This window comes from Cajanus cajan, chromosome 7 (genome assembly GCF_000230855.2).
Source record: "Cajanus cajan strain Asha chromosome 7, NIPB_CcT2T_4, whole genome shotgun sequence".
Lineage (NCBI taxonomy): Eukaryota > Viridiplantae > Streptophyta > Magnoliopsida > Fabales > Fabaceae > Cajanus > Cajanus cajan.
Genome location: NC_138523.1, coordinates 48,518,717 through 48,529,965, shown reverse-complemented (window position 1 = coordinate 48,529,965; position 11,249 = coordinate 48,518,717). Strand labels below are relative to the sequence as shown.

At 37.4% G+C, this 11,249-nt stretch overlaps 1 protein-coding gene across 2 annotated transcripts; it reads left to right on the top strand.

Annotated features, from left to right (window-relative positions):
- The first annotated feature begins 311 nt into the window (after positions 1-311).
- Positions 312-9,617, top strand: LOC109804781 (nuclear pore complex protein NUP1). 2 transcript variants are annotated; one of them, XM_020366628.3, is made up of 9 exons: positions 312-609; positions 835-881; positions 1,107-1,231; positions 1,993-2,185; positions 2,305-2,607; positions 2,685-2,771; positions 2,862-3,596; positions 3,913-4,547; positions 7,852-9,617. In XM_020366628.3, exons 1-9 carry the CDS (start codon positions 366-368, stop codon positions 9,257-9,259), a joined length of 3,777 nt encoding a protein of 1,258 aa, XP_020222217.2. In that variant the 5' UTR covers positions 312-365; the 3' UTR covers positions 9,260-9,617. The 2 variants fall into 2 exon arrangements, with proteins under 2 accessions (XP_020222217.2, XP_020222218.2); XM_020366629.3 differs by having other exon boundaries at positions 532-609; positions 835-885.
- The last annotated feature ends 1,632 nt before the right edge of the window (positions 9,618-11,249 follow it).

Genomic DNA, 11,249 nt, shown 5'->3' with positions numbered 1-11,249 from the left:
TAAATAAGACACGTGAAATAAAAAAAACACTTTTTAAAAATTAAAAATAGTGATGTCTCTTAATAGACATTAAAATATATTTTTATTTTTATAATTCTATCTATTTTGATATAAATTATTTGGTGAAATTTTATAAAAAAAAGTTTATATTTAAAAATATTAAAATATTTTATTGATTTGTATTTTAATTCTCAAACTTTTTTAAATTAATAAATATTCATTAACATGAGTAAAAATAGGATATTTTAAAAACAATTTTCACCTTACCCCTTTTTCTATTAAAATATGATTTGTATTCATGTTAGTTAAAACCCTAAGTTGTACTCTGCTTTTTTGTGTATCCCCGAACTAACACACTCCCTGTGATGGCGACGGAAGAGAACGGGAAGGCATACGAAGGGGGAGCAGGAGGCAAGTTCCGCAAACGCTCCTTTCGCAACAGGACCCCAACGACGCCGTACGATCGTCCCCCAACGTTCCCCACAAACCCTAACACTAACAACCGTTGGTTCTCGAAGCTGGTGGCTCCCGCTCACAGGCTCATCACTTACAGCGCCCACTCTCTCTTCTCCTCTCTTTTCCGCAAGCGCCTTCCACCACCTTCTCCAGGTTCTCCCTTTGACATTGTTGTTAGGGTTCATTACTTATCAATTCTTCAGTGCATGCTTCACTTGTTTCGCCATTCTGCTAATTACTTTCCAATTAATGTCGCTTTCGTCAGTGTTAAGCACAGGGCGGGAGTTAGATTATTATTCTTATTGTTAAGAATTGTGCATTAAAGATTTTTTATTCATGTTATTTGTTGTCATTTTGTGGGTTTTTTTTTGGGCACAGAAACGGAACAGGAAGTGAGGAACAATAATCAGGAAGAAGCTGCTTTTGTAAGTATGCACATTCCCTGTATGTTGTGATACCATTTGCGTCTATTGAGGATTTATATGCTTTTGGGGGGTGGGGTGATGTGATGTGTATTGGAGTTGGAAAGGTTGTTTTCATTTCTACTGATTATGCAGCATTGGAGCTGCAATGTTCTGTTTTGGTTGGTGAAACAGTTTTGTTGTTCTCATCATCATTTTGCTTTGTCATTTTGTTACTTGAGAAAACAGGTTGCAAACAATTCATCTGGCATGCAACAAGAACCTGTTGGTGAAAGTGATGCTCCAATCAATTCTTCTGATGGAGGTGGATTAACTGAACTTGAGAAACTATTAAAGCAGAAGACTTTCACCAGGCATGTTTTGATCATGTGTGTTAGAAATAGCATATGTAGCACATGTTTATATTAGATCATCACATGGTAATAGCGGCAGGATATGATTAGTGTGTTTGATTGTGATCAGCCTTTTATTTGTATTCGCACTCTATATGTATGTGTATACTGTTTCAAGACACAATTACCGAAATCATAAGTGTGCATGAATAATCATTGATTTAGTATTTAGTTGTCAAATTTATATTTAATTTGAGCAATTTTTTTTGTTGAAATTTAATCCGTGTTCTAAATAATGAAAATAACTATAAATACAAAATATACATATTCATACAAATCATTTTAATGATGTCATATCGTAAAATCTACACTTTGTCAGTGGGTTAGGAAGTCTTTATTGAATTGATTTTGAATATTATTGTTGTATATTACTTTATTTTGAGTTACTTTGTGTTGATTTTTACTTCCAGACATTTATTTTAGTTTAGGGTTTAGGGTTCTTGTTAAGATGCATCTGTTTTTACTTTTTTCTGTTATAATAACTTATAACTTATTTTAATTTTTAATATTTTATATATATCGTTGCTTTTGTAAAATTTGCACTTAATATGTAAATTTTGAAGTTTTATGTAGTTCATGTAGCAATGAATTTGATTATACTTCTTCCTGTTGTCCATAACCTGTTCATGCCATTCTGGGTTACTTCGATAATAGTATTCCTCTTGTGATCATTTTTTGTTGATTCTGTACTGATGTTCTTATATTTGTATGTTATTCCACAGATCTGAAATTGATCATTTGACAGCACTTATGCATTCAAGAACTGTGAACACACCTGTCGGGGAAGAAGAGAAGGGGACAGAAATGATTCCCTCAGAACCTATGTTGCCTAGTGGACAAATACAATATCCCAAAGCACCTGCCCAAAATTTGATTGAAAATGGTCTTGTTGTAACCCCACTTGTTACTAAAAGTGTATGAGAATTTGCCTTCATAGTCATCATATGTGTTCGATTATATTTTGTGGATTGGAAATTACTGATTTCTCTTTGTGCTCCATCTCACACATATTGATTTGCAATGTCCCTCCCTAGTTTCCTATTGAGGATGCTGCTTCACCCGCGGAGCTTGCAAAGTCTTACATGGGGAGCAGGCCTTCCAAGGTATCCACTTCAATTTTAGGCGTGCAAACTCCTGCACTCAGGGAGGATCCAACTCATGTAAACAGTGAAAACTTTCCTCTTAAATCCCCTATTATGTCCATTGTGCCAAGGGCTACTAGACATGCTGCAGTTCATGAAAATGGCTTTGTGACCGCAAGATATCGTGGCAGATCTGCAATATATAGTATGGCTCGAACACCATATGCCAGAATTTATCTAACATCCACTCTCAAGGTCTTTTTCCTAAATGAGACATTTTTTTATCATAATGTTTCTAGGACCAAATTTCTGATCTGGTTTGTGTTTTACAGGGTGGTGGGCATACTTTTGAAGGTGAGCCATCATCTTCAAGTCAGTCTGCATTGGATCATGACATGCTTTGTAGATCTAAACTAGGGGTATAAGAACTTGAGTTAGATGTCATGTCTTTCAATGTATATTTCACATACGTTACAAGAGTTTGTGTTGTGCTTTTCTTATTTTTGTAGGCAGTAAAGCGTAGAAGTTCAGTATTGGATAGTGATATAGGATCTGTTGGTCCTCTACGTCGAATTCGTCAGAAGTCTAGTCTTTCATGCTTACCTATTTCTGGTAGCTCTTTATCTGTTGCTAGGAGTGGAATGATTGTGGATGCTGCTCAGAGACACTCTTCTTCCATACAGAATCCCATTCTACTGGATGAAGTTAAGCATAACCATATGAAATTATCTAAAGAAAATGTGGATGATGTTATACCTAGTTCGAGCTTTTCCCTTTTCCCATCAGAATCCAGTAAAATGGCTTCAAAAATACTGCAGCAACTTGATAAGTTTGTTTCTCCAAAAGAAAAATCATCTGAATTAATGCTACCAAATGTGCACGATAATTCACCAACAAAGTTATCGGCTTCCATGTTACGTGGACAGGCTCTTCGAAGCTTGGAAATAGTAGATTCGTCGAAATTGCTGGACAGTGTACATGGTAATAAATTAGATGGCCAATTTGGAACTTTTTCAGCAAGTGCTCAGAATCAAAAGTTAAATTATCAGAGAGATAAGGTTGAAAATGGTTCATTGAAGCTTGTTGCTTTTTCTGATGGATCACTTCCACTTGTAACAACTGAACATGCTACAAACCCAAGGAATCAATATTTGTCTGGTGCAAAATCTGGGGATTCTTTTATGATAAAATCTGTTTCCAACCCTCCACAAAATAAGGGGGCATTCTGTATGAGCGCACACGAGGTATGAGATTTTTTTATAGATATCCATTGGTTTGTGTAGTTGTGATGATTTGAAATGTTGGTTTTTATATATGGGGTATGTGGGAGGTTTTCATTAGTGAAGTCGGAATAACCACATTTCTAACTTTGTAGGCTGCTTTCTAACAGCAAAGTGTTGCTTCCATTTACAACAATTTGTTTCTTAGATCTTATTGAAATAGTTGTATTTAATATGATTCCAATCAGAATAATTTGTAAGTTTAGTTTTCAAATATAAAATATTATTCAACATTTCAACCTCAAGTTGTGATATTTACTATTCTTGTCTCTTATAAAAGGATTGTCTGGATCTGGATGATGATGCTTATCCAGATGGAGCTGGCTCCTTTTCCCCTGTTGAGAAAGAAATGACGAGCTCCATTGTTGTGATTAAGGAAACTACCTCTGGCACTGAAGCAATTGAACAGCAGAATCCATCAGCATTACCTGTAATAATGCCACCTAAAAGTTCTACAATTGATGGTGAGGCTCATATTAGGACTGCTGATGAGTCTATGGTTGGTGAGGAAGTTGATGCATCAACCTCTACGACATCATCCATCCCTGATCCAACCTTCAAGCCATTTACAGAAGCTACACAAACAAGTTTTGGTTTTGAGAAGCCTTCACAAAATGGATCAATTGCTAAACCTCCTCTGTTTACTTTTGGGAATAAAGTTGTTTCATCAACAGGGTTAACTGCTCCTGGTGCTCCATCAAAGGAGATAGCCATACCAGGTCCAATATTTGGTTTTGAAAAAGTGGCTTCATCCAAGGAGCCTGTTGCTGATGTTCCATTGGTGGACTTATGCCCCAATATTTTTTTTAACAAGGTTCCACCAATGCCATTTTCCGCTTCATCATCAGTTGATGGAAAATCCACTTTTCTAAAACTTGGTGCTTCTTCTGACCTAAAGCTGGGAAGCTTAATCAGGTTAGTCTTTTGTTAAGTTTAATGTATTTTATAGGTGTAATTATTACTTTTTTCTTTTCTTTTTGAGACATACTTTTACTAATGTTGGTGGCTGTGTCAGGGATCAGACTGCTGTATCTCCTTTTCTGTCTTATCTTGTACTCTCTAAGCACATATATATATATATAAATGTTTTGGAGCTAGGAGCATCTACAATGGGAGTTGCTTATAAGCAACTCCCAACCACTTTAAATGGGTCCCACTGTGCCACGTCACTCATAAGCAACTCATACTATATTTTTACAACTTTTGCTCCAATGGAAATTGCTTATAAGCACCCCTACTTTTTTACAACTCATACTACACTTTTTGACACCTCATACTATATTTTATGATAAATTTTTATAAAATTAATTATTATAAATAATATATAAATATAAATAATTAACCAAACAAATTACATAATTAAAAAATTACAATAATAAAAAAATATAAAAAATTACAATAATAAAAATTATAATTAAAAAATTACAATAATAAAATAATATTAAAAATTACAATAATAAAATAATATTAAAAATTCTCCTCGGTCTCTCTTTCTCTCAAACTCTCAAATTCCGTCTCTCTTTCTCTCTATTTGCTGAGCCGCGCACACGGGGGAGGAGGTTCAGGTCGGCAGCCGCGCGCGCAGGGGGAGGGGGGTTCCGGTCGGCAGCCGCGCGCGCAGGGGGAGGGGGGTTCCGGTCGGAGCCGCGCGCGCAGGGGAGGGGGTCTGGTCGGAGCTGCGCGCAGGGGGAGGGGGTCCGGTCGAAAGCTGCGCGCGGGGAAGGGGTTCGCGCGGGGAGGGGGTTCTGGTTCGGGGGCTGTCGGGACTGGTTGTTTGGAGGGTTCCACGTAGATCCGATTCAACCAATCAAATGCCTCTTCTCAGTGCTAAGCACCGTTGCTTGTAGAAGCAACAAAGAAAAATTTTTAAGCAACTGGGTTGCCACGTAAGATCACTCCAACAGGAGTTTCTTACAAGAACCGTTCCTTAACAATAAGCAACCCACTAAGCACCTCCCATTGGAGGTGCTCTAAGTGTATTACACACACTTTAGCTTTTCTCTCATATTCCGTCAGTTTTCTCAACTTGGTATCAGAGCGGGTTTGACCCGCTCTGCCTGTCATTGTCCACCGCCGCTCGTTGTCTCCGGCCGCCGTCCGCCGCCGGAAATTTTCCGGCGAACCCTAGGGGTTGGTGCGCCTTGTCAAACGCAACCCAACCCAAGTGGTCACAGAGGCAAAAGCCTCTTCACATCTTCTCACGCGCTGCATCTTTGGGCTGCTACACCAGGCGTGCACTGTTAACGTACCGATCTGCAGCCACCGGAAAACGGCCACGCCACCAACAGTTCGTCGTTGACACCTTCTGGGTCTGTTTCAAAGCTCTCTTTGTTATTTTCTGGTCTAGTTGGAGAGTGGGTCTGTTTCTCTCTTCCTTTTGGGCTTTCTTTTTCATCTATTACAGCAACATGTCCAGCTCTGGCCCTATTTTTTCCATTTCTGGAACTCCCACAATAACAGCAGAGAAACTTAATGGCAAAAACTACCTGTCTTGGTCTGCCTCCGTAGAGTTATGGTTTCTTGGGCAGGGATATCATGACCATTTGGAGAAGGATATTACTGAAATACCCTCTGAGAGTCAAGAACTGTGGAAAAAGCTTGATTTTCAACTGTGTGCTTTGCTGTGGCAGTCAGTAGAGCCCAACATTTTAGGAATCTTGAGAACTTTCAAAACTTGTCATTCCTTTTGGAACAAAGCTCAAATTATATTTGCCAATGACATTCAACGTCTATATGATTCAGCTCACAAATTAGCATCTCTCAAACAAACTGATGATGACATGGTCTCTTTCATTGCCCAAGCACAATCAGTAGCTGAGGAGCTGAAAATGTTTTTAGAAGCTGATTCTGTGGAAGAGATGAAAAAGAAACTTGATAAGTTGTGTATGGTGTTGATTCTGCGTGCCATGAACTATAATTTTAATCATATTCGTGACCAGATTTTGACAGATCAAGAAATCCCTTCAATGGAGAACCTTGTAACACGTCTTCTTCGAGTTCCAAGTTCGAAAAATAGTGCAAGTTTGGTTGAACCTACTGAATCTTCAGCAATGGTTTCTACCCGAGGAAGAGGAGGTCGTGGAAACCGTGGAGGACGTGGTGGCAGGAGTGGTCGGCCCCAGTGCTCATATTGTAAAAGAATGGGTCATACTCAAGAGACTTGCTATTCCTTGCATGGCTTTCCTGAAAAAACTGCCAATGTCTCCAAAATTGAAGACTCTAAATCTGATCAAAAATTTTCTGCGGAGGAATATCAAGAATATCTTCGGTTGAAATCCAATAGTCAAGCTCAATCTTCCTTTGTTCCTAATATTTCAACAGCATGCATTTCTCAATCCATGAAATTTATTGTGTTTGTGAAAACTGTTCTCAACTCAATTGTTTAAACACAAAGGTTTTTTTTAGGGGTTTGTCTGTTCTGCCTTTTTTTTTCCTTTTGTTTTTCACCATCAGCTAGAAACCAACGCATTCCAAATTTCTGGGGGTTTTGCCTCTACCAACAAGGTCTTTTCAGTTTTTGACTTTAGAGTAATTTTTATTAGGTGACTTTTGGAAAGTGACAACACCTTTGTTTTGACTGGGGATTGGCCGGATGGCTAATAGCTTACTATTGGAAGAGAAAATATTCTAGCCAATATTCTAGATTTGTTTACTTTTCTTTGAAATAATATTTAGCCAATTTACTGTGAATGATATTACAATTAGACAATCCCAAGACAGTAAGACAGACAGAGAAGAGCTATTACTCCCAGCCCTGTAGGAAACTGAAGTCCCCATGGTTAAGCTAGAAGATAGAATATTCTTGTTGGGCCTTTAGCCACCCTATCTAGCTGAGAGATATTTTGATCTTCTATCACAGCATAATCACATTGGGTTTCACTGATTATTTTTTTTGCCATTCCACCTGTTTCACTACATACACTTTTTCTTGATTTGCATATGCAGTCTGTTACTGGGTCATAAAAGTTGCCATCCTTTATTTGTTATCTTGAACTTTGGGTAGTTTAAATGCCTGACAATTAAAATAAACATTTTTTATTACCTTTATCAATTTGGTTGTTTGATTTCTGTGATGTGTCATAATTACGCTTTTGCTCTATTTTTAATACCTTGTACAATTGAATTTCAACAGAAATATTTGCCATCATATATTATGTGTTCCATAAAGTGTTACATTGATTCATGTGCTGAATGTGTTCCCTTCACGACTCACGTGCAGCTCAACTACTGTTGTTGGTACAACTGATTCGATGCCAAAAGTTCAGGAATCTGGTAATGGCAATACTGAGACTGATATGGGTACTGGATCTTCTGTTAGGGCATCAGAACTAGCTAATTCATCTGCGGCCTCAACATCATTGTTGACATCATCCAAGAGTATATTCGCGTATGGCCCCAATTCAAATCAAAGTAACGGGTGTCTTTTTTCAAGCCCTTCATTTTCTTCTTTTCCACCTCTTGTATCAAATAATCAGAATATATTCAGTAGTTCATCTGCTGCCACTAATGCTACTGCGGATTCTACTGGCAATGGCATGGCAACTACCACTTCTGCGACAATTGCATCAACTAATAGCAGTTCCTCCACCCCAGTGGCGGCATCTTCATCAACAACTTCATCTTCTGGTTCAGAACTGCCGGAAACTAGCAACCAGGACACAAGAATCGGTAGTCTTAGCAGCACTGCCTTTGGTAGCACATCTGCAGGGAGTGGTATGTTTGGTTTTAACTCTTCAACAATGACAACTGTAAATAGCCAGTCTCAGAGTTCTGTCATTGGTTCTTGCAGTAATTCTGTGCTTGGTGCCCAGTCATCTTCTGTTACAAGTGGGTTTGCAACTTCTACTCAGACACAGTCAGTTCTATTTGGTTCATCACCGTCGTCCCCTTCATTTGGACTGATTGGGAACACACTGTTTTCTTCGAGCAGTTTATCATTACCTTCATCCAGTCCTTCAGCAAGTGGCACATTTTCTTCTGGGAGTTCGTTGTTTCCTTCTTCAAGTTCTGCATCAAATGCTTTCAGTTCTGGCACTACTTTTGGACTTGGCACTTCTGCTTCCTCTTCAGAGGTCAACCCTGTTATCTCCAATAGTGGTGTAAGTTCTACTTTATTTGGGTCTAGTTGGCAGACCAGCAAGTCTCCATTTGCTTCTGGGTTTTCCTTTGGAACTTCCGCCACATCTGTTTGTTCTGCCAGCTTACCGACGATGTTTTCATCAACCAACAATGAATCAACTCAATTCCCATTCACTTCAGCAGCAGCCTCTACCTCCACACAGCCTGCTTTTGGAAGTCCTAATCCTGTCTTCACCGTTCCTGTCAATAATGATCAGATGAGTATGGACAGTATGACTGAGTATACAGTTCAAGCTACTCCACGTGCGACTCCAATATTTGGTCAGCAACCTGCCCCAGTTCAATCTAATTTTGTATTTGGATCATCAACTCCGTCAGGAGCCAGTCCTTTCCAGTTTGGTTGTCAACAGAATATTGCTTCAGAGAACCCTTCTCCATTCCAGGCTTCTGGTAGTCTAGGAGGTAGTTTCTCACTGGGCACAGATGGTGGTGGTGGTGCCAAATCTGGTCGAAAAATTGTGAAAGTTAAACATAGACGGCGCAAGTAGGACCGTTATTTATGAAAATGGTTACTTCTATCGCTGCCGCAGGCTGCAACAAATGCATAAGCTCTGCAGAGTGATTGCTGCTCACATGGCAGTCTGGACAGGTGAGGTGCTATAGCTAACCAGCATATGCTAAAGCTTGTCATTCATCTTTCGCCTTTCATATCTCAATGGAGTACGAGGCTGAAATATTCCCAATTTTGTAGTAGTATGATATGATGGAACATGACTTGCCGTACTAGTAATGGTTTTAGGTCATAGAGTCCATGATTTGGCCAGTTGTGATGATATCCACAAAGATTGTCGTATCCTCGCTAGTTGTAACATAACCAGAATTAGAATCAATTTATAATTTTGAATATATTTGCAGTATAAATTAGCATAATCGATTCATTAATTAAGTGAAAGTAAAATCGAGTTGAGTGTAAAATTATACAAGGAATGTAATTGAACACGTTGTATATAACAAGATATTTGACAATGAATTAAATTATGTTGTGTTTAGATTGTAACTAACAATATCAGTATACTCAATTAATAAATCATGTTTTTTTTTTTTTTTTTTAATGTTTCTATCAGTATTTTTATTCTAATCATGATTCTTTCTCAAAAGGCTCTAAAATCTATGCAAGTCTTAAAGTCTTAATCCCTAAGTAACTTAAATAGAGAACTTTATTTACAAATGAAATATTAAATGATAAAAATCACTTACCAATTCTTACCGATTAAGTAATTTTAAGTGTTTCAGTTTTGATAAGAGAAAACAAAAACAATTTTTTCAATTAAGTTTTCAACCTAGAATTCATTCATGGGTGTTCAGGTCATAAAAGGATAAATTTACAATGGTAAACACAAAAATATAGAAATATACATTTATTTATCTTGCGAAGTAAATGAGAATGAGTATTTCCAATTAATTCCAGCAAGAATGGAGTTTAGTTACTCCAAAACATGATTAAATAGACAAAGCGAAAGAAACGAAGAATTTCCAATTAATTCGAGTAAGAATGGAGTTTAGTTACTCCTAAACATGATTAAATAGACAAAGAAAGTGAAAGAAACGAAGAACTAACATCCAATGCTTTTAATCTCAAAGTCTCTATTTTAGAGTGTTTATTTGTTTATTTTTGAGTTTTCTAACCCTGTCAAAGTGCCCAAAAATTATATAAAATAATTCATTTATGTAGTTTGTTGCTGAACCTTAAAGTTTGACGTTTAGTCTCAATTGACGTGAAAACTTTCCTTGTTCTTTGACCTCTTGGTGTTTAGTCACAAGTCTTGATATCCAGTTTTAACTCATAGATTTAGTATCTTAAATTTTGACTCAGTTTTCTTGATGTTTTCTCTTAAAAACATATAAATTAAATAACTATATAAATCAATATTAACACCATTTTATCACAGGATTACACATAGTAGATCGTATACAAATACCATTTAAGTTATTTTGTAACAATAAATTAGTAATTTTATTTTTCAACAACAAAAGTTCAATAAAGTCTAAACATATAGACATCAAGTTCTTAATTATCAAAGAAAGAGTTAAAAGTAAACGACTGTCTATAAAACATATTGACACAAACTCCATGGTTGCGGATCCGCTTACTAAAGAATTACCACCCAAAATGTTTCATGAGCACATTGCTCATATGAGTGTTGTGTTTTTAAGTGATGTTGAACGAAACTCAGGTAGAGACTCTCTACTTAAGATGGGGTCAGGTGTGGGGTTTTATCACGTCAAGTACAAGGTCTTAGGGACCTCTGTCTTAGCCATGAAAGGTGTTGGTTGTGTAGCATTGAATGTGGGCAATACAGAAAGCTCCTTGCATGGATGTCGTCGAAAATAAGGTGAGTAGTGTCGGGCGTTAGCTGCTAAAGAAAAACATGACAATATGATAAATGAGTTGTAATGATGGAGTAGTATTTGATGATTTTGTTGTGAGATGTGTATTGCCCAAGTTGTATGTTATCTGTGTAGTTGTGTTGAATATAT

Excerpts from the sequence above, each read along its gene's own strand:
- LOC109804781 (XM_020366628.3), top strand. The coding sequence starts at position 366 with ATGGCGACGGAAGAGAACGGGAAGGCATACGAAGGGGGAGCAGGAGGC. Across the intron at positions 2,186-2,304 it reads CCCCACTTGTTACTAAAAGT|TTTCCTATTGAGGATGCTGC; the intron begins GTATGAGAATTT and ends GTCCCTCCCTAG. Across the intron at positions 2,608-2,684 it reads ATCTAACATCCACTCTCAAG|GGTGGTGGGCATACTTTTGA; the intron begins GTCTTTTTCCTA and ends TGTGTTTTACAG.